General features: G+C 41.9%; 1 protein-coding gene across 2 annotated transcripts in view; it reads right to left on the minus strand.

Moving 5' to 3' along the window:
• The window catches only part of LOC120572751 (serrate RNA effector molecule homolog), a 26,806-nt gene extending 15,210 nt beyond the window's left edge, over nucleotides 1-11,596 (minus strand). The window contains exons 1-8 of one of the 2 annotated variants that reach the window (XM_039822167.1): nucleotides 11,447-11,596; nucleotides 10,140-10,262; nucleotides 7,608-7,865; nucleotides 6,610-6,670; nucleotides 4,564-4,861; nucleotides 2,579-2,853; nucleotides 1,701-1,850; nucleotides 1,473-1,623 (exon numbers count right to left, since the gene is read on the minus strand). In XM_039822167.1, coding sequence (XP_039678101.1) covers nucleotides 1,473-1,623; nucleotides 1,701-1,850; nucleotides 2,579-2,853; nucleotides 4,564-4,861; nucleotides 6,610-6,670; nucleotides 7,608-7,865; nucleotides 10,140-10,258 — 1,312 coding nt within the window. In that variant the 5' untranslated portion in view covers nucleotides 10,259-10,262; nucleotides 11,447-11,596. The remainder of the gene's footprint in view (nucleotides 1-1,472; nucleotides 1,624-1,700; nucleotides 1,851-2,578; nucleotides 2,854-4,563; nucleotides 4,862-6,609; nucleotides 6,671-7,607; nucleotides 7,866-10,139; nucleotides 10,263-11,446) is intronic. The other variant, XM_039822168.1, reaches the window with a different exon arrangement.
• Between the last annotated feature and the right edge of the window lie 12,385 nt (nucleotides 11,597-23,981).

Raw genomic sequence — 23,981 nt, forward strand, 5'->3', positions numbered from 1 at the left:
AAAAATCATTGTTGAAGCCATTTCTATGGAAGTGATAATATTTTGAGTTTATTTTGTAAGATCTGAGAAAACCTGTGTTGCAAATGGAACAAAGAAATTGCTATGTGCACAGTTGACCAGTGAGCTAGAATAATGTAATGTGATTGGCTGTTAGATTTAGTACAAAAGAAATAGAACCGTGCGAAACAGCCAGAAGCCACTAAGTTTGTTTATTTATTAATATTAATAATTGAATGTATTCGAATATTTATTAATAATAGTTTGACCATTAAATGCCTTCAGTAAGACCTATATTGGTATCAAACTTAAGTTTCAAAAAAATAAAAATAAAGTCAGACCCTGGATTAAACACAAACACTATGTTTTCGACAGGAAGTTGGGAGCATTCACCGTAGCCTACGTAAGTGGTCTGATGTTTATACTTGTGTGCTGGTGTGTGCGTCGAGCTGGCGTGTGTGTGTGTGGGCAGTGTTGCCAAATTTAGCGACTTTTCAGACCCCCCTTAGCGACTTTTTTGTCACAAAAGCGACTAGCGACTAATCTGCCGACTTTCTCCTGCTGCTCACTGAGCAGCAGGTAGGAAGGGGAGAAGGGACAGGGTGCGGCGCCGGTGTAGGTAGGAGAGACAGCGGCACGCGACGGGAGAAAGACGCCGCTGAGCTGGCCTGGCGCTGGGCGAGCCGGCCTTCTTTGAGAATTAGCGGGGAATGCAACGCTACCGAGCCACGGCCGAGAGACGTGCGTCGCCGCCACGCGTAGTTGCATTTTAAAAATGCGTGAAAAAGCCTCGGAATCTGAACTGAAAACAACGTTTACAAGCAAACGCATTTACAAAAAAATAATGACCATAACAGGTTCGAATATTAAGGGCTGCCTAATATTCGTTCGAATATCATTATTGTTTTAAATATTCAAATGATATTCGAATAAAGTTAAGAGTCAAAGCCCCACCAGCCAGGCTGAGGCAGTACTATAATCTGCAATGGAAAAGGGACGCACAGCGCGGCGAGTCCAGGCGAGTAGAGGCGAGTCGAGCAGGTACCATGTAACGGAAAAACGCCAAAAGTGAGCTCACTACAACCTCTCATATACAACCAAGTGAAATCACGGTCAACGCCTTTAATGTTTCAAATTAACCTGACAGAAATGATTAAACACGTTAAGTTTGACAGCACTAAAAGGCACGATCATTTTCATAATCATGATGCACACTCATGTTGATATCTGACTGTAATTGGCTACGATAGGGATAAAGGCAGCCTGTTATAATGTGTCCTGCTCCTGGCACTCGGTACCTCTTAGTTAACTCTGCTGTCTGTCCCTCATCATGACCAGTCACGTCTAATGACGTAGGCCTAACTCTTCTTCCTCAGTTTCTTTTACACGTGGCATATACAGTAAGTGATCGTATTAGCGCCCCCTGCTGTTGGCTGTTAATATCGCTTTATTAGTCAGTCCGTCCCCAGTCTTACTGTTCTCTCCGTCCTCCTCGTCCTCCTCCTTCTCCTCGTCCTCCTCCTTCTCCTCCTCTTCCTCCTTCTCTCCGTCGGAGTGCGAGGAGTCTGAGTCGGAGGCGCTGCCCTCGCCGCTGTCCACCGACACGCTGCGTTTCCTCTTCCTGCCCTGAGAGGACGAGAGACGGGGGTTCAACACCGGCATCGCAGCGTTAGCATCGCAGCTAACCACAGAAACAAACTCACCTTCTTGGTCGCCTTCGCTTTTTCTTCTTCTTCTTCTTCATCATCCTTCTTTTCATCCTCGTCGTCCTCCTCGCCATCCTCCCCTTCTTCTCCTTCTTCCTGTTCTTCTTTCTCCTTCTCTCCGTTCTGCTTGGCGTCCTCTTCACCGTCCTGAGAGAGAGAGGGACAGACAGAGAATTTAAGTGAACGAACATTTGATTAGCTTAAACAAAAAATGAGGGGGGAGGAAACCAGGAGTGTCAAACTCAACTTCCCAGAGGGTCACGCTGGAAAAAGAAAATCACATCAAGGGCCTGACATGGAGAGTTTATTGATATGCTTTTATTTCATCGAAAAAGTCAAATATCTTTGACTCAATGATTGCATGTCTCATATAGTCTTCTCACTCAGTTTGGTCCACATAAAGCCCTGAAAAAGTCAGCAAAAAAAGTTCCAAAAGCTGTCCTAGAATTTAGCAAATCAAGCTTAACAATGATTATATTTTAACCTAAGTAGGCTACCACACAGCTGACGAGACTAAATGTGTTCGTCAACGACCTTTTATTCCATGACTAAGACGAGACGATGAAAAGACACCTTTACCCACTTATATCCACATCACTGATGATTATTTATCAAACATCTCATATTGTAAATATGTTGTGAAAGCACCAATAGTCAACCCTAAAATATCGTTGCGGTATCGATATCGAGGTATTTGGTCAAAAATGATCGTGATATTTGATTTTCTCCGTATCGCCCAGCCCTACATGAGAGTTTGTTCACTGTTTTGAATAAAGCTGCATTTGATTTGAACTCATCTGACTGGTCGTCATCTTTTGAAGTCTCCCAACATCATATATTTCTGCGTGATCCCCCCGATAACGAGAACCTCTCACCTTCTCCGAGTCTTTAGTCCCGCCCTTCTCTCTGGCGGTCTCTGTCCGAGACCCCGGCGTCTCCGAGCCAGTCGGACCGCTCGCCTTTCCTCCGCTCGCCTCCCCGAGACTCTTCTCTCCCGAGGAGGAGGCAGCGGCGGGGGCGACTGCTGCAGGGTTAGCGTTAGCATTAGCGCTGCCGGCGCTGCTCAGCTCGCCGCCTGGCGCTGCTGCGGCCGTTGGGACCTCCAGAACCTGCAGGTCAAAGTCCGTCCCGCCCTCCATCTTTATCACCGCTGCAGAGACAGGAAAGCAAAGGCAAGTTAATATAAGTGTGTGTGTGTATATATATATATATATATTATATATATATTTTTATATATATATACATATACATATATACATATACATATATACATATATACATATACATATATACATATATACATATACATATATACATATATATATACATATATACATATACATATATATATACATATATACATATATACATATATATATACATATATACATATACATATACATATATACATATATATATATACATATATATATATATATATATATACATATATACATACATACATACATACATACATACATACATACATACATACATATATATATATATATATATATATATATATATTTTGAAGCTGGGTACATTGTAGGGCTGCTCCCTGATCTGTGGTTTTGGTCTTAGTCAACTTAGATTTCTGTAGTCCATTAGTCGTGTCTGATGCTGTTTTCATGCTGAATGATTTATTTCCAAGAAACGTACGAGCTCATCTCTGGTAAACACAAGAATTAAAGTGGTGCTTTTAGCACGACTCTTTGTGGAGAAACTCAGATTTACAGATCTGTCGATTAAATCAACTAATCGATTAGTCGGTACGATTGAATGAGTGTTAGTCGACTAAGAAGTTCTTAAACCGAGCACAGCCCTAGTACATTGTGTGTCTATGTATGAATGTGGATAACGTTAGCGAATGTGAGATGCTCGGTACACTTCTAGAGATGAATCGGCAAAAACACGTTTTATTTCTCTGATTCAAGGCTTTGTTCTAACGCTGCTGGGCGCTCCCTCTCTCCCTCTGCCTCTCTCTCCAGTCTCTCTCTCTCTTCAGTCTCTCTCTCTTCAGTCTCTCTCTCTCCCTCTGCCTCTCTCTCCAGTCTCTCTCTCTCTTCAGTCTCTCTCTCTTCAGTCTCTCTCCCTCTGCCTCTCTCTCCAGTCTCTCTCTCTAGTCTCTCTCTCTTCAGTCTCTCTCTCTCCAGTCTCTCTCTCTCTCTCTCTTCAGTCTCTCTCTTCAGTCTCTCTCTCTCTCTTAAGTCTCTCTCTCTCTCTCTCTCTTCAGTCTCTCTCTCTCTCTTCAGTCTCTCTCTCTCTCTCCAGTCTCTCTCTCTCTCTCCAGTCTCTCTGTCTCTCTCCAGTCTCTCTCTCTCTCCAGTCTCTCTCTCTCTCCAGTCTCTCTCTCTTCAGTCTCTCTCTCTTCAGTCTCTCTCTTCAGTCTCTCTCTTCAGTCTCTCTCTTCAGTCTCTCTCTTCAGTCTCTCTCTATCTCGCTCCAACATATAACGTTACCGTGTTTTCGGGCGGTCGTTTCGGACAGCAGTCTAATACTCTAGACATGAAGTCAGACTCAGTGGAGAGTGAAACGGAAGCAGAGGGACAGACACAGAGCTGTAGCCGAGTCATAGTACAACACTTTAATTCATTAACTTTATCGGTTATCAGGCAAATATAACGCTGATCCCTAGTAAATAGCGACATCTTCAAAGGTTCTTGACGTGGGAGGCAGTTGATTGCTCTCGAGAATCAAGGTAAGTAAAAACTGAGAAATTTGCGGACTTCATTACCCAGAAGCCTCTGCAGTTAACTAGATGTTTGCAGCCTGTCTGTGTCTACAGCAGCTTGATGATGCAGGCCTACCTGCATCCTTTCTGACTCCATTACCCAGAAGCCCTTGCAGCCAGCGAGCCTACCTGCGTCCAGCAGCTTGATGATGGCGGGCGCGTGGTCCATGTCCAGCGCCACGTTGTCCAGCCAACCGTTGTCGAGCAGGAAGAGGAAGACGGACAGCCGCGTTTTGAGGGCGCCCAGAGACTCCGCCCCCCGGGCCGTGATGTCATCGGGGTGGTACTTGGACCGGAACCACTCGTGGTCCTTGTGCTGCAGGAAGAAGTCCTGCAGCTGCTGGCGCCGGAAGTCCAGCTTGTACTGGTTGTAGCGCTTCACAGACTCTGTCTCGTCCACGCTGTCCTCCATGTTCAGCAGGAACTCCTGAAGACACACAGAGACACATCTGTAACACCTGGGACTACAACTGTCCTCACAGAGACACATCTGGAACATCTGGGACTACAACTGTCCTCAGAGACACATCTGTAACACCTGGGACTACAACTGTCCTCACAGAGACACATCTGGAACATCTGGGACTACAACTGTCCTCAGACACATCTGGGACTACAACTGTCCTCAGACACATCTGGGACTACAACTGTCCTCAGACACACATCTGGGACTACAACTGTCCTCACAGAGACACACATCTGTAACAGCTGGGACTACAACTGTCCTCACAGAGTCACATCTGGGACTACAACTGTCCTCAGACACACATCTGGGACTACAACTATCCTCACAAAGACACATCTGGGACTACAACTGCCCTCACAGACACATCTGGGACTACAACTGTCCTCACAAAGACACATCTGGGACTACAACTGCCCTCACAGACACACATCTGGGACTACAACTATCCTCACAAAGACACATCTGGGACTACAACTGCCCTCACAGACACACATCTGGGACTACAACTGTCCTCACAAAGACACATCTGGGACTACAACTGTCCTCACAGAGACACATTTGGAACATCTGGGACTACAACTGTCCTCACAGAAACACATTTGGAACATCTGGGACTACAATTGTCCACACAGAGACACATCTGGAACATCTGGGACTACAACTGTCCTCACATACCCCTTTTCCACCAACAAGCACCAGGTGCTGGTTCAGAGTTGGTTCGACTGACGAGCCTCCAAAGAACCGGTTAGCTTTTACACAGAGTTAAAGAGCCGGCACAGAGCCAGGTCTCACGTCACTGTATACGTCTCATCTCTCCCAGCAACACAAACGCACCATCAACAATGGCGGACGTTGCTCTGCTATCGATGTTCATGGCTTCGTGGACCTACATCGGCATCCAAACATCCGTCTAACTTCCTCTGGACTTCTGGAGAGGACCATAGTGCAAGAAAGCAGCTCGTTTCCTCCTCTGACCACTGCTGCCGTTTCTGTTTAATCGCATCCATCGTGTTTATCTGCTAATTCAAAACTGGCGGTCACAAGTTTCTGTTCCTCTTATTGGTCGCGGTAAACCCGCCCCCCAGCCGCTGATGTAAGCGGTTCTTACCTCTGGCCCGGCGATGATTCGGTGCTACTGAAGAACCACTTTTACTGGTTCGGAGCTGGTGCTTTGGTGGTCGAAAAACAAAGAATCGATTTGAAACTAATCTCTAGCTCGAACCAGCACCAGCTCACACACAGAGACACATCTGTAACATCTGGGACTAAAACTGTCCTTAAAGACACACAGAGACACATCTGGAACATCTGGGACTAAAACTGTCCTTAAAGACACACATCTGTAACATCTGGGACTAAAACTGTCCTTAAAGACACACAGAGACACATCTGTAACATCTGGGACTAAAACTGTCCTTAAAGACACACAGAGACACATCTGTAACATCTGGGACTAAAACTGTCCTTAAAGACACACAGAGACACATCTGTAACATCTGGGAGTACAACTGTCCTTAAAGACACACATCTGGAACATCTGGGAGTACAACTGTCCTTAAAGACACACATCTGGAACATCTGGGAGTACAACTGTCCTCAATAGCCTCTTTCCGACCAAGTAGTATATCATCAGTATGTGAACACCTACATCCTGACCGTAGCAGTTTCCATAAACACACGATAGTTGTTACGTAAGATGTTGGACTCACCTTGAAGCTCCGCATGGTGGGGGGGCCGGGGGGAGGAAGGTCTGGGTCCATCATCCCCAACCTGACACACACACACACACACACACACACACACACACACACACACACACTTCATATTAAAATCATCATCAAGAACCAACACAAGAACATAAGAATTTAGGCCGATAATTCCCCCTGCTCTGGCGTTTCCCCCACTCTCTCATTCCCCTGCTCTGGCGTTTCCCCATCTCTCATTCCCCCTGCTCTGGCGTTCCCCACTCTCTCATTCCCCTGCTCTGGGTGTTTCCCCTCTCATTCCCCCTGGGTGTTTCCCCTCCTCTCATTCCCCCTGCTCTGGTGTTTCCCCCTCTCTCATTCCCCTGCTCTGGGCGTTTCCCCACTCTCTCATTCCCCTGCGCGTTTCCCCCACTCTCATTCCCCCTGCTCTGGGTTTCCCCCTCTCTCATTCCCCTGTCTGGGTTTCCCCCCTCTCTCATTCCCCCTGCTCTGGTTTCCCCCCTCTCTCATTCCCCTGCTCGGCGTTTCCCCCTCTCTCATTCCCCCTGCTCTGCGTTTCCCCCCTCTCTCATTCCCTGTTGCGTTTCCCCCTCTCTCATTCCCCCTGCTCTGGCGTTTCCCCCTCTCTCCCATTCCCCCTGCTCTGGCGTTCCCCCCTCTCTCATTCCCCTGTTCCGTGGGTTTCCCCCCTCTCTCATTCCCCCTGCTCTGGTGTTTCCCCTCTCTCATTCCCCCTGCTCTGGTGTTTCCCCCTCTCTCATTCCCCCTGCTCTGGCGTTTCCCCCCTCTCTCATTCCCCTGCTCTGGCGTTTCCCCCCTCTCTCATTCCCCCTGCTCGTGTTTTCCCCCTCTCTCATTCCCCCTGCTCTGGCGTTTCCCCCCCCCTCTCTCATTCCCCCTGCTCTGGTGTGTCCCACTCTCTAAACGTAGTGGTGTAAGTGTAGCCTTATTCGGCGTCTCTGATTGGGTATTAGAGGATTGGGGTTTCCCGTGTCTCTGACCTTCCCTGCAGCGGGTGTCCTCCGTGGTGCGGGTGAATGCGGGGCAGGTCGGGGTGCCAGCCTGGGGGCCCCCCCCCCTGAAACGGGGCCCCGCCCCCTCCTCCGTACGGCATGTCGTAGCGGTACGGCTCCCCCCGGTGGTCGTCCCAGTCTCGCCTCATGCGTTTGTGCTGAGGGCTGATGTGTCGGGGCGGAGAAAACCGTTCTCTACGACCACGGTCGTAGTCCCTCCTCCTCTCTCTGCCGCGGTCCCAGTCCCTACACACACACACACACACACACACACACAGACACATAGAGAGAGACACATACATACACAGAGAGACACATACATACACAGAGAGAGAGAGACAGACACACATACATACATACACAGAGAGAGAGAGACAGACACACATACATACATACACAGAGAGAGACACACATACATACACAGAGAGAGAGAGAAAGACACATACACACAGAGATACACACAGACACACAGACACACACACAAAGACAGAGAGAGACGCGCGCGCGCGCGCACACACACACAATAACGTGTCAGGATAATAATAATATAAACATACATTTCTTCACAAAACCGCAAAATAAAACCGAGCAGTCATAAAAACATCCGCTTTATGAAACTACAACAAGTGAGACACCGCCTCACATCTAAAGACAATCTGTCAGAATAATGTCTCAGATTTTTGGGGTAGTGCGCTTGTGACATAACGTTAGTCCGACGGGGTTTACCGTTAACGGAAAGCGAGGCTCTCTCTCTCCGTGTGTAGAAAAGTACGGTAAGCTGCAGCTGCTGCTGACACAGTGATGCACATTTCCGTGGGTAGTGAGGCTACAGTAGTCAGTGTGTTATGGTCACCGCAAAGACGAACTAAATCACCTGATTAATCCAACGTTAACACAACATCTCTCTGCCATTTTTAACCCGCAGAAAGCTGCTACCAGCCAGGCTGAAGCTAATATAGGTAGCCTAAAAAAAGGGGGGCAGGTCTGAACACTCCCCACTGACACTTCGCTGCAACCCAAACTAATATATTTATTCACCTCTATTCACACACACAATGAGGGATATTCTCAGTTGTGATTGAACTGTATTTTTTGAGTTACTATATAGGTCAATTTTGATCTTGACATATAGGCTAATCATTCTGCAGCAAATAACAATAACCCCACTATTAATTACATTATCTTAATAACAATAAACCCACTATTACGTACATTATCTTAATGCAGTGTCACTATTTCAACATGTAAATAATGCTCCTCAAATACAAACATTCTCAGACATGCACTCTAACAATGCTCTAACTATTTCTAATACCGTGCGGGGGGCAGAAATGTTGCCGTGGGGGGCCGCCACGGTCACATCAACATAGAGGAAACACTGTAACTAACGTTACGGTTCGGTGCAGCGACGTGAAACGTGACACTAATCTCCAACAGCAGTCTGTGTCTGATATAAGGTCATTTACGCTGATTTAGGTGCTCTTGGATACACAGTTTGGTGCTATATGTGTGACATACAGGCTCTGTATGCACAGCAAACAACCAATTATGATCTATGTTGATCAATGTATCTAACAACCAAGGCTAGGCCCCGCTAGTCGACCACAACCTGAAATCTAGAGGAAGCAACATGCACGCTTTATTACTATCATTGACTTTAGCCTGGATTGATATTATTATATGAATACAATGCTGTCATGTGAGTGTATTTATCCACCTAATGTCCCTCTCCTAAATCTCTTCAGAAGAGCAGTCACAGCGCTTACTTGCTGTGGTGTTGGTAAAACATTAAAGTTCATCAAAGGCTGGTTGTCCTTTTCATTTGTAGTTTCTATGTAGATACACTCTCCTACAAAATCACCCCAGTAATCGAGAACGATTCGTTATTTCTTCTGTCTTTTTTCAAATCGCAGGGGGAGAAAATATATCGCAATGTCAGTTCTTTTTCCTCATATGGTGCAGGCCTACCAGGAGTCCTTTTTAAAATACGAATTTATTCTCGTGAGCCGAGCCCGCTCTGAATAATACGTGGCGGCGAGCTGGCTAATGAGGCGATGAAGCCTTCAGAACTGATTCTGCACACGGAGACCAAGCACCCCCCGATTTCCTGCCGTGACAGCGATCAAAACACAATCACGGAATAAAGAGGACGTAAGGACAAACTATGGGTGTCACCGTCAGACGGGACCGCTGGGCTGCACAGAAACAAGCACGGGGCTCCCACTGATACATCGTTAAGGTTGATTGGGGTTTTCATGTATTTTACATTTGTTTTTTCACATTATAATTAGATATTTGTTTTCATGCTGGTCGTATCATTTTATTTTGTCGTGTTTATCGACCACACTTTGAAGACTGGTCCGTAAAAATATGTCTTATATATCTGTCCATCTGTCTCTCGGTCTGTCCGGCTGTTTCTCCGTCTCTGTCTGTCTGTCTGTCTGTCTATTTATCTGTGTGTGTGTGTGTGTGTGTGTGTGTGTGTGTGTGTGTGTGCGTATCTCAGGTGTGTGCACGTACCTGTCGGGCCAGTCGTCCCTCCTCCTCTCCTCTCGCTCTCTCGACCGCTCCATGTCGCTCCTCTCTCTCCTGAACTTGTCCCGCCTCCTCCTGTCGAACTCGTCATCGCTGTCTCCCATTGGACTAAAAATCACACACACACACACACTCTTTAACAGCCGAGATACTCAGCATCAAGAAGACAAGTCCTATTTGACATAGTCACACACTCACGTGTAACCAAAGAGTGGTTAATTAACAGCAACGAGTCACCAAAGTTCTAAATTTACAGAGTTACAACTTGGGAAGCTGGTGTTAAATTGTACGGTGCACCAGACAAATATATCTCAAACTTTAAGTTGAAGTTTGAACGTCTCTCGTTGTGTAGTTTTAAACCTTTTCTGAGTCACAAACACAGAACAAAATGCCTAAGTAGCCAAATCTAAATCCAGTCTAAACACCAGCCAGCGTCCAATATGTCTGAGAGGGAATATGTGCTTTTATTTTGATAAGATAACTAAGTTCAGAGTGGATGGATGATTTTTAGTCTTTTGTTTTATGTTTTTCTGTCTTTATGAAGCACTTTTAGTTCATGACATAAAATAGAAATTCTGAAGTCAAACATAAATGTGAATATAACTAACGGAGGAACAAATATTCTGTTTGTTTACTGCAGTAAAAGTATTAAAACAGACTGTTGAAAATACTCTGATACACGTTAGAGTTCTGCGTTCAAAATCTGACTAAGTAAAGGTGGTATTGATTAAATATACTTCAGCTGTACTGCACTTTATTCTTGAAATATTACAACTTATTTGGACATTTATTTTTTAATATTTAGACTTTGTTATTTACATTTTTTTTTTTAATCTTGAAATATTTTGACTTGTTTGCGGATTTATTCCTTGTAATATTTTCACTATTTTGGCATTTTTTTAATGAAATATTTTGACTATTTTAGGATGCTCTTCATTTAAATATTGAAGTGTGAATGTCGCAATAAAATAATGAAACAAACAAACATGAACAGCTAGTTAGCCTGTTAGCTTCTGCTCGAGCCTGCTAGCATTTACAAACCGCTCTCAAACGGACTACAAACACGCGGAAAGTTGACGTTAAACCAGACAACATAAACGTACTAACTAACCCTAACACACACAAACAAACTATTAAAGAGAGCTAGCTAGCGGTTAGCCACGAAGCTAACAGCGGAGCTAACAGCTAACCTAGCCCGGCGTGCTAACGCATGCGCCGCTCGGGCTCCTATTCGCTTATTGTTCGCGTGCGGTCTGAGAGCCGTGTAAAAGAGCAGTTATTAAAGTGTTTACCTGAGTGTGTGCGGGTTTACCTGGAGCTCTGTCTCTTCTAAACTCACTTACAAGCTCGGCAGCTAAAAGACAACACACACAACTATCCCGCCGCCTGACCGACAGCACAGCGGAGCTACGAGACTTCCGGTTTCCTCCAAGTCCGTTTTTCAGATTAAAAGTCTAAAATGAAAAAGACGTCTCCCCCTGGAGGTCAGGAGGGGAAACAAGAGATACGCATTCAGGTAATTAAAAGCGTGTGCGTGTATGTGTGTGTGTGTGTGTGTGTGTGTGTGTGTGTGGCTGTGCGTGTGTGTGTGTGTGTGTGTGTGTGTGTGTGTGTGTGTGTGTGTGTGTGTGTGTGTGTGTGTGTGTGTGTGTGTGTGTGGGTGGGTGGGTGTCAAGTACATACCTGTCAAGTTTTGGATTTGAAAATAAGGGAAATTTTCCGGTGCCCACCTCGAGCAGTCCCACCACCCCAACCAAGCTCCAGTATCACTTACATTACATTTTAAGACAGGTGTACAAGAAAGCTAAAAACACCTACTTGATGAGAATAAAATTTTTTTTTTTTTTTTTTTTTTTTTTTTTTTTTTTACATTCTTGATGATTTCATATTGCATTTTTCTTTTTACAGTTTTTTTTTAATTTCACATGACTTTTCTTTAGTGAGTTATTGTACAAATTTGTTGCAGACTTTGCAATCTTTAAGACTGTTTTTGGAAGGAGTGTATTTGTGGGCTGGGCCAGAGTGGTTCATTTTACAGGAGAGTAACGTCTTCCTATTCTCTGTAACAATCTTTCGTACCATGCTAAACACCCTTTCTCAACTTGCATTGCTATGGGGGATGCAGAGTAAAAGCCTTCATACGTTTTGGCAGCGCGCGTCTCTGTCGGCGTCCATCATCCGTCTCTGTTTTTTTCTTCCTTTTTTTCCCCGCGTTGTCACTCATCATCTAATCTCACACACTGACCTGCGACAACTGCACCTACAGTACCTGTATAATAGGCTACTGCAGGTGGCAGTTATCAGCAGGCTAGTGACAGAGCTCAGATTGGGAATGTTATTATTTTTTTTTTTTACTCCGCTCGAGCCCGGGGTATTATTATTTTTTAATAACGCAGGTTAAAATACGGGAGATTTACGGGAAAATACTAATACGGGAGTACGGCGGGAAAGAAGGGTAAAATACGGGACTTTCCCGGCCAAAACGGGATACTTGACAGGTATGGTCAAGTAGCGCAACCCCCTGACCTGTGAAAAGCATTTTTGGTAAAAAAACAAAAACAAACAAAGTCTTTATAAAGAGCTGCAGCATCTGATTTACTACATAACAAGCTGAAATGCTAATCTTTAGAATACAAAACTTCTTTATTCAATATATACAGTACAGGCCAAAAGTTTGGACACACCTTCTCATTCAATGTGTTTCTTTATTTTCATGACTATTTACATTGTAGATTCTCACTGAAGGCATCAAAACTATGAATGAACACATATGGAATTATGTACTTAACAAAAAAGTGTGAAATAACTGAAAACATGTCTTATATTTTAGATTCTTCAAAGTAGCCACCCTTTGCTTTTTTGATACCTCTCCAAACCCTTGGTGTTCTCTCAATGAGCTTCATGAGGTAGTCACCTGAAATGGTTTTACCTTCACAGGTGTGCTTTGTCAGGGTTCATTAGTGGAATCTTTTCCCTTATTAATAAAAAAGCAAAGGGTGGCTACTTTGAAGAATCTAAAATATAAGACATGTTTTCAGTTATTTCACACTTTTTTTTGCACATTTTTAAATTTTCAGTGAGAATCTACAATGTAAATAGTCATGAAAATAAAAAGGAAACGCATTGAATGAGAAGGTGTGTCCAAACTTTTGGCCTGTACTGTATATCTGTTCATATGTTGTTATATATCATCTTATAATGCCCATATTTAACTCTTAAACTTTATCCATGCACTGCTATATAATTTTTATATTACCATGTATCCATTATTCTCTTATATTGTCCATATTTAATGCTGGTCTCTAGACCTTATCCTGGCACTGTTGGACTTATTTGCTCCATGACACACACACACACACACACACACACACACACACACACACACACACACACACACACACACACACACACACACACACACACACACACACACTCAGACACACACACTCCCATAGAGCACCTTACCTGTCCTGTCACTGTAAGCCTCTCATCCTTATCCATCTCTTATAGAACATTCAGGTGGATTTTTGATTTAGTATCTTTTCTTTTATTGTCCATATTATTCATGAGGATTAGTTATTGTATCATCCTGTTTATGATGTATGTGTATGTTGTGTGTGATGTCTTTAAGCTACTGAAGTATCTATCTTTCTCTCTATCTCTCTATCTGTCTATCTATCTATCTATCTCTATATCTCTCTATCTATCAGTCTATCTATCTATCTCTATATCTCTCTATCTATCTATCTATCTATATATACAGTGCCTTGCGAAAGTATTCGGCCCCCTTGAACTTTTCGACCTTTTGCCACATTTCAGGCCTCAAACATAAAGATATAAAACTGTAATTTTTTGTGAAGAATCAACAACAAGTGGGACACAATCATGAAGTGGAATGAAATTTATTGGATATTTCAAACCTTTTAAACAAATAAAAAACTGAAATATTGGGCGTGCAAAATTATTCAGCCCCCTTAAGTTAATACTTTGTAGCGCCACCTTTGCTGCGATTACAGCTGTAAGTAAGCTTAGGGTGTGTCTCTATCAGTTTTGCACATCGAGAGACTGACATTTTTGCCCATTCCTCCTTGCAAAACAGCTCGAGCTCAGTGAGGTTGGATGGAGAGCGTTTGTGAACAGCAGTTTTCAGTTCTTTCCACAGATTCTCGATTGGATTCAGGTCTGGACTTTGACTTGGCCATTCTAACACCTGGATATGTTTATTTGTGAACCATTCCATTGTAGATTTTGCTTTATGTTTTGGATCATTGTCTTGTTGGAAGACAAATCTCCGTCCCAGTCTCAGGTCTTTTGCAGACTCAATCAGGTTTTCTTCCAGAATGGTCCTGTATTTGGCTCCATCCATCTTCCCATCAATTTTAACCATCTTCCCTGTCCCTGCTGAAAAAAAGCAGGCCCAAACCATGATGCTGCCACCACCATGTTTGACAGTGGGGATGGTGTGTTCAGGGTGATGAGCTGTGTTGCTTTTCGCCAAACATAACGTTTTGCATTGTTGCCAAAAGTTCGATTTTGGTTTCATCTGACCACAGCACCTTCTTCCACATGTTTGGTGTGTCTCCCAGGTGGCTTTTGGCAAACTTTAACGACACTTTTTATGGATATCTTTAAGAAATGGCTTTCTTCTTGCCACTCTTCCATAAAGGCCAGATTTGTGCAGTATAACGACTGATTGTTGTCCTATGGACAGAGTCTCCCACCTCAGCTGTAGATCTCTGCAGTTCATCCAGAGTGATCATGGGCCTCTTGGCTGCATCTCTGATCAGTCTTCTCATTGTATGAGCTGAAAGTTTAGAGGGACGGCCGGGTCTTGCGTAGATTTGTAGTGGTCTGATACTCCTTCCATTTCAATATTATCGTTGCTGTGCGCTCCTTGGGATGTTTAAAGCTTGGGAAATCTTTTTGGTATCCAAATCCGGCTTTAAACCTCTCCACAACAGTATCTCGGACCTGCCTGGTGTGTTCCTTGTTTCTTCATGATGCTCTCTGCGCTTTACACGGACCTCTGAGACTATCACAGAGCAGGTGCATTTATACGGAGACTTGATTACACACAGCTGGATTCTATTTATCATCATTAGTCATTTAGGTCAACATTGGATCATTCAGAGATCCTCACTGAACTTCTGGAGAGAGTTTGCTGCACTGAAAGTAAAGGGGCTGAATAATTTTGCCACGCCCACTTTTTCAGTTTTTTATTTGTTAAAAAAGTTTGGAAATAGCCAATGAATTTCGTTCCACTTCATAATTGGGACCCACTTGTTGTTGATTCTTCACAAAAAATTACAGTTTTATATCTTTATGTTTGAGGCCTGAAATGTGGCAAAAGGGTGAAAGCGTTCAAAGGGGCGAATACTTTACGTAAGGCGGCACTGTATATATATATATATATATATATATATATATATATATATATATATATATATATATATATATATAGTTATCTAATTTTACATTTGTCAAAATGCATATCAGATATTTAAAATAACATTCTGGATATCTGAAATTATAATTATGACTAACAACTAATTCATTTTTTTATATGAGATCTCTTTCATAGTCAGTGTCTCTTACACCTAACCAGGCTTCAAAATTAACTTTTTCGTCTACCAGCCAAATGGCTAATGAATGTTCAAATATTACCAGCCATTCAATAGATTGACCATTGGGTTTTTTGGCTGGTGAGTGAAGCAAATCTACCAGCCACTTGCATATTTCACCAGCATTTGGCTGGTAAACGGTGCTAATTTAGAACCTGTAAAGACCATTTTCTGTTTCTGAGTTAAAGTCCATGTTGCAAGTTTAATTTTCCAACGAATTTGTGGCAATTGCTTGTTGGTAATAAACATTTAAACTGTTATTCATATATTTGATGTTGTTATGTATCACAAAACAGAATATAACACGAAAACGTAGGTACTATTTTACAGCGGTTTGTCTTTCCCCCACAATGCATTGCATGACGTCACGTTGGGGAGACGACAGACGAAAGCCCCCTCTCGGTTTACTGTCCGGTCCCGGTTTCTTTTTTTTTTTTTTTAAGTGCTTTATTAAGTTTTTACAAAATTACAATTTATACATTTAAACATACAGTAGGCTACCTGACAATATATACCATACAAAAATTACAAGAATATAACTAATAAAACAAAATGTGCAAACAAAGCTAAAATATAAAGTGCATAGAGCCTCTCATAAAGTGCATAGAGATATTTATAAAGTGCATGGAGTTTTTTTTTTTTTTTTTATATATAAAGTGCATAGAGCGATTTTATAAAGTGCATATAGAGTCTTTTTATAAAGTGCATAGAGCGGTTTTATAAAGTGCATATAGAGTCTTTTTATAAAGTGCTGTAGTTCACAGGTTAAAAGTGTCCCATGGAAGGAGCTGTTTTTTGTCCAGAGTTTTTCTTCTCCTGAGTTCAGCTAGCACTTGTTTGCACACATCGTCACTATTTATGACTGTTTGTTGAATAACCATACAGCATCTTGTTTTCCATAGCTTGATGCATACAATACATATGATTATTTGTAAAAGTTCTTTTTGTTTTTCTGATAGAGTCTCAACAACAATACAATACATGACAGATTTATATGAAATTACAAAATTAACACCATACACTTTTAATTTGTCCCAGACTTCTTTTGCCCTGTAGCAATCCATCAAAAGATGCTGTTGGGTCTCGTCTTCGTCACAATTAATCATGGGACACTTTTTTGTTTTTACATAACAGCTCCATGAAACTACGGCTCTAACCGCAAGTCTATTCACAGACATCAGCCATCTCATATCGCGAATGCTCTCCGAGAGGTTCTTATTTTTTAAAAATTTCAGGAAAAGAGTTCCTTCGTTATGTGTTAAATTTTTATAATTAATGTATCCACCATATTTATAATCATTAATTTTTTAAAAAATCATTTTACTTGGGAGGCCATTCCAGTCAATATTAAGATTTACATGTTCATACATAAAATCTCCGTAGATCAGGTAATACTCTGGACCTTGTCTGGCTCTCCCTCTCCGTTTCCTCCACTTGGAGCGATCTCCGGTCCAGAGAGCATTCCTGGAGATGGCTGCTGACATGTTTTTAATAAAGGCTATGTACAATTTAATTCTCATATCTACTGCCCCTAACCCCCCATATTCTTTACTTTTATACATGATTTCTCTTTTTGTTACTTCCCTGGTTGTACCCCAGACCAAATTTACACACTGTTTATTTAATTTCATTATAATTTTATGAGATGGAGGAAAGATATTGGCTAAAAACAGGAGTTTGGATAAACTCCTGTTTGTTGAAGGTTTTAACAATGTTGACTCTTGATTTATAATTGGTATTTTTATTTTCCCATTTTTTAACTTCTTCTTTAACTTCACAGAGTTTATTTTCCCAGTTTTTTTCACTACAGTCTTGATTACAAATTGTCAGGCCCAAGATTTTAATTCATCTTTTACTTTTATGTTGATATCACGTTTCTTACTTTCAGCTCCGATCCAAACTCCCTCTGTCTTATCATGGTTTAATTTAGCTCCTGAAGCCAGTTCATATAGGTTTAGGTGATTAGTTAAGACATCCATCTCCATCTGATTTTTAATAACAACAGTGACGTCATCTGCATAGGCCATGGCAGTGATTTTGGGAGCAAGGCCAACCCGAGTACCAGATATAAGCCTCTCAGAGTTTATGGTTTTAATAAGGGGGCTGATGGCCAGGACGTATAAAGCAGCGCTAAGAGGACAGCCCTGTTTCACCCCTCTCTCTACATTAAAAGATTCTGTTAAAACACCATTTACATTAATACACACACTAGATTTAACATACAGACATCTAATCAAATGAATACAACTTTCTGGGAAGCCATAAGACTTCATTACAGTCCACAAATAGTCTCTAGATATATAATCAAATGCCTTTTTTTGATCCAGCCCGATTATATAGAAGTCTTTTTTATCAGGTTTATTAATCATTTCTCTTAATATGCAAAGGTTATCCCACATCAAACGGCCTTTAATGGCACACGTTTGTTCTTTTTCTATAATTTCATCTAATATATTATTTACTCTATTCATAATTACTTTAGCTAATATTTTATAATCAGTATTCATTATAGTTAGATGTCTGTAGCTATTTTATGTCATTTGCATCCCCTTTCTTATATAATAAACACATTACACCCTGATAAAAGGATTCCCCCATACAGCCACTGTTCACACCTTCATTATACATCTCTGTGAGGACGTTTGTTACATCATCGATATTTAACTGATAAAACTCTGTAGACAGACCATCAGGGCCGGGGCTTTTACCAACGTTTAGTTGTTTGATGGCTTGTGTCACTTCATCCTTTCTTATGTTTCCCACAAGTTCCGTAAAGCTCAATGAGCTGTATGAGGGAAGCTTATCTAATAAAATATTTACACAACCACTATCTATTTCTATATGTTTATATGCTTCTATACATAATTCTCTGATTACTTGCCTTTTCTGATTTTCATCAAACACTACATCACCGTCCTGTTTCTTTATGGATTTAATAAATTTACTTTGAGTTTGCCGTTGTCCAGCTTTAAGAGTATGTATTAAATTTCCTGTATTATCTGTATTTGTTTGCTTATAAATGTTATACAATATTTCGTTATTAAAATTATCTATTTGTGTTTTTAGTTCCGACATGATTTCATCATCTGAATTTGATCTTTTCTTCATCTGTTTTAAATTAACGTATTGTTCCATCAACATTTTATACTTTACATTTTTAATCTTATTTATTTCTCTACATTTATATCTGAAGAAATCTTTTAATCTTCGTTTTAATAATTCCCATAATTCAACATAGGATTTAGTTAAGCATTTTAATTGTAAGATTTTATGAATTTCGTGTTTTAATTCTATTGATAAATCTGAATCCTTAAGGCACTGAGAATTTAACTTCCAGAAGCCTCTTTTTTCTGAGGATTCAGAAGACAAGACGGTTGTAACAATTAAATGATCAGAGAAGTCGTTTATTACTGTACCATAATGCTTGATTTTAAAATGATTAGAAACATAAATTGGTCGATTCGAAGTTTTTGTCTTGTGATCAAATCGTGTGTATTGAACACCGACAGGATAAATTTCACGACACACGTCTATTAATTTAGTTTCATCACATATTTCTTTTAAAAGCTTACCTTCCCTTAGTAGTTTAAAAACATTGAAACTAACTATATCATTTTTATCCGTGACTGTATTAAAATCACCACACACAATAACTTTATAGCCTACTGTTAAAAGCTCTCTAAGTCTTTTAAATAATTGCATTTTTCTGACTCTATCAGGAGCAGTGTACACATTAATAACACGGTATTTTTCACCCCTATAATAACAGTCAATCATAAGAAGTCTACCTGGGATTAAATCTCTTCTTCGAATTATAACAACATCATTGGTTTTAAAAAATATACCAACACCATCGGCTCTGCTTTCCCCAATAGATATTATACTCAGTCCTTTGTTCCACATTTTACACACATCAGTGACGTCATTACGGGTATTCAGTCTGAGCTCTTGAGCACACAGAATATCAAAATCTGTGTCTAAAAGATATTTCAATTTCGTAGATCTAAAAGCTTTAGACTGGATGCCACGGGCGTTCCAGGTGGATATTTTTAAACAGGACATGATGTTGTTGGGGAGAGACTAAGCCTATGGTGATGGTTTAACATCCACACGTTTGTTTTCTTTATATGTTATAGTACGATTTCTTTTTTTTCTCTTTTTTAACTTCCTCAAATGAAGGGTCATGCTGAACCTCTGGAGAAGGAAACTCTGGTGTCGTGGAGAACGGTCCCGGTTTCTGCCGCTGGTCTGGCAAAATATGGCTTTTGGTCTCGTCCGAGTCAATGTGTATAATACTATTGGGGGAGGGAGTGAAAGGCAGCTTGGACGGGGATGCTATTCGGCTTTTCACAAGTTTAAACAGCTAGCTAACGATACGCCGACGTTTGCGCAACAGCGTTAGCTTAGACTGCTAGTTAGCTAAATACCGATATTACAACTGCCTTCGGAGCTGCGTCCACGTTGTCAACACAATACGTGTGGCGTTAGTGCTCCTTTTGTATCATACTTTTATTGAATGAAATATTAAGCTTCGCTCCTACGAAATAGGTGTTTTTTTTAAGATTACACACAAAGCTAACTGGCTATAGTTAGCCTGTACGTATGCTAGCGGGATTAGCTAACGTTGCGTAGCCAGCCAGCAACTTCGGCAATCGGCAGTAGTTTCGGCGAGCTAACCGCGACAGTATGTTGCCCACAATCAACCTCTGCTGTTAAAAGCAGTCAATCTGCAGTGATGTTTGAAATGGAGACACATGGATGTGTTAGCTGTCGAGGTTAGCTCGCCGAAGCTGCTTGCTGGCTTTGCAACGTTAGCTAATGTCCGCTAGCATACGTACAGGCTAACTATAGCCAGTTAGCTTTGTGTGTAACTAACAAAAACTCACCCATCTCGTAGGAGCGAAGTTTAACGTTTCATTCAATAAAGTTATGGTACAAAAGGAGCACTAACGCCACAGGTCTTAGGTTAAAAACGTGGACGCAGATATAGGAAACTCCGAAGGCAGTTGTAATATTTACCTAGCCGTCTAGGCTAACGCTGTTGCGCTAACGTTAGCGAAACGTCGGCGTAGCGTTAGCTAGCTAGCTGTCTAAACTTGAGAAAAGCTGAACAGCATCCCCGTCCAAGTAATAAATAAACACCAGGCAAACATGTTGTTACTGGAGCTAGTAGGCTACCATCAAAACGTGAGATATCTAATCATGATATCAATCATATCTAGCTATGTGTTTACAACCATCGGGGGGATTTCACAGGTGGGACTGGCAAGTTAGCACATAGCTAGCATGATGCCTTGTGTTTCCTAGATCTAGCTAGATAAGTTTAGCGGTACTTATCTGAACTAACGACATGATCACTGTCACTAGATAAAAATTAAACATTGACTTTCACTTGGTGCTATTCACGGACAGTAAAACACACTCTTCCTCATCCCAGTCAGTCACCATAGTTACAGTACTAGGCTGAGACCAGCTCCAACGAGCCTGATAATCCTCAGTAACCGTGATAAAGCTTGCTTTCTGCCACACGGCAACATTTGGTCATTGATAACACGCCACTTACAACACGGTAATAGGCCTACAGCAGAGATCTTATTTATACATTTCAATATCGACTGATCCACCTTAACCCTTGTGTTTGACTTCGGGTCACATTGACCCATTTTCAATTTTTGTTTTGTATCAGAAAATATGGGACGTAGAAATAAGCGATGAAAATGTGTAACAGAAAATGTAACAATTCAACACGTTGGAAAAAGCAAAAACAAACTGTAAAAAAAGTTTTAAAAAAAAGAGTCTTTTTCGAGGTTGACGGGAAGACAACACAAGGGTTAACGTGCTACAATTACAAGTAACGTTAGCAGAATGACATGAATAAACATTACTAAGATTGTCCATTAATCTTTTCACAATAAAATCTGATATTTACCAGAAGCTGCTTCAGAGAGAAGGAACAACAGGAGTATTAATGGAGCCATGAGATCTGACAGAGAGGTGATCTTCTGTGGTATTTGTATCCCGACACGGTTCTCTCTGGCAGTATAATATACTATAATATATATATCTAGATTCCTCGACGCTACGACTATAGGGAGCAGGTGGTGGCTCTGATCGGCTCTGATGTGTTTTCGAATCACCGCAACTGCACTGCAAGTGGTTGGCTGGCGGTCTGGCTGTATTTAAGGGAGATCATGGCTACAGGCAGGTGGGAATTTTCTTGACTCAAAGTTGTCCTCCTGGTTGCAGGGGCGGGACTACAGCTCTGGTTAGAGGAGGACAGCTGAATCTGAAGGAGAATGTAAAGCTAAAGTAGCCTACTGTAATGCGCTGTGTGTGTTAAAGGTGCAATATGTAATATTGTATGTAATACTGGCAGCTAGCGGTTAAAATAGTTACTGCACTACCAATTCAAAATACTGGAGAGTCGTTTCCCCCGCCCCCTCCTGCCCAGACTCCAAGTTCACGGGGGTTGCCAGGCTGAGACCGCAGCATTCACAACAATGTTACTAGACGCTTTTCTCACATAGCCAGACATTACTCCACAGCACAGCAGAGCATAGATATATACGACAGCAGAGTAGCTAACGTTAGATGCTGGCTATATTGACTGTCATAAAAGCCCGTGCTCACGCGGAGCTCTGTAAGCAACTGACAGACACACTTTTTCGGCTTAAAATTACAGTATGAACCTCTAAAAACACAACAGCCTCCCCGTCCTCTCCACACGCCAGTCAGGCCCACTTCCTCGGCTTAGAATTACAATAGGAACCGCTAAAAATACCACCACCATGCCGACTGAACAGCCCGGTCTCATGGCAGTTTGTGTAAATGTGACGTTATTTTAATCTATTGATACGTGTTCACGGAGACGTTTTTGTCGTTTTTTTACGTGGCGGACAACACGAATCGGCCGCCTCCCGGCCGCCTCATCCAGCGCGTCCCCAGTGGGCCGCCTTGCGGGCGCCTCCCGGCTTATGGAGCTTCCTTTTCGGCCGCCTCCCGGCGTCCTTTCCCCGAGAAAATAACGTGACATTTACACGTAAAAAACGAGAAAAACGTCTCTGTGAACACGTATCAATAGATTAAGAAAAACGTTGATATTTACACGAACTGCCGTGAGACCGGGTTGGAACTACACGTTGTAAACAGCCATGGCCCGCTTGCCTGGTCCTCCCGGTAACGTTAGCAGGGTTAGCATGGCGACGTTAGCCAGGACCAGTCGGGATCACTTTACTGGCTGTGTCTCAATTGTTTTTGCGAGTAACCAACTCGGGTACTCTAGCTATATAATTCAATGTGAGTACACAAATGTTGAAATGACATAAAATGCCCGTCCCTAGTGGCTGTGATAAATTAGCCTGAAGCTATGCTTACCTGTTCAGCCAACTCTGCGTCCTTTTGGGCTCTAAGCTGTCTCCATCTTTCAAATACATCTCCAATATTTACCAGGGAGTTGTTACGTCTCTGGTCACGCAACTGTTTTTTTTATGTCATGTAGAATCTATCTCCGTTGATCCTGTTTGTTTGCTGCTTTCATGGCTGTACTACCGTTACAGCTGTAGCGTGCTGGGTTTACGTTTTTACAGGTATATATCTGGCAACCCGGCCTGGCTGTCAAACTGGGCCGTTGATAACAACACACACACACACAGATCAAAACATAAACACACATTACGTCACGGAATGTAAATTTCAAAAAGAAAAATACTGAAATTAGCATTGTTGTCAGAAAAGATAGTATTTCAGCTTAACATGTTTCCTTAATATCTGATGAGGCATTGGTTTTATTTTTGGATTTATTACAGTACAAATATTACATATTGGACCTTTAATTAAAGATAAATGCCCAAAACTAGTTTATCAGCAGGCAAGAGTTTTATTCAATTTACAACTTTAGTTAGTCTTTGATGGCGATACAGGTTAACAACGTTAACTACCGCAAACCAGCGGCATAGGCGGACGCGTACCTAGATATATATATATTCGTCATGACTCATTTTGTACCCACCACTTTTTTGGAAAACCTCGAGCTCAGTTAGATAAAATAAATAAAGTTCATAACACATAATTCTTGAGCGACAGATACCAACAAATCGACAAAAACCTCTCCTATCTCCACAGACACAGCTATTGTTCTGCTGATCGCTCCTCCTCAAACAGCACTGTCAGACATATAACGCTTAACGTGAACAAGCTTAACGTGGTT

This window comes from Perca fluviatilis, chromosome 14 (genome assembly GCF_010015445.1).
Source record: "Perca fluviatilis chromosome 14, GENO_Pfluv_1.0, whole genome shotgun sequence".
In the NCBI taxonomy this organism is placed as follows: Eukaryota; Metazoa; Chordata; class Actinopteri; order Perciformes; family Percidae; genus Perca; species Perca fluviatilis.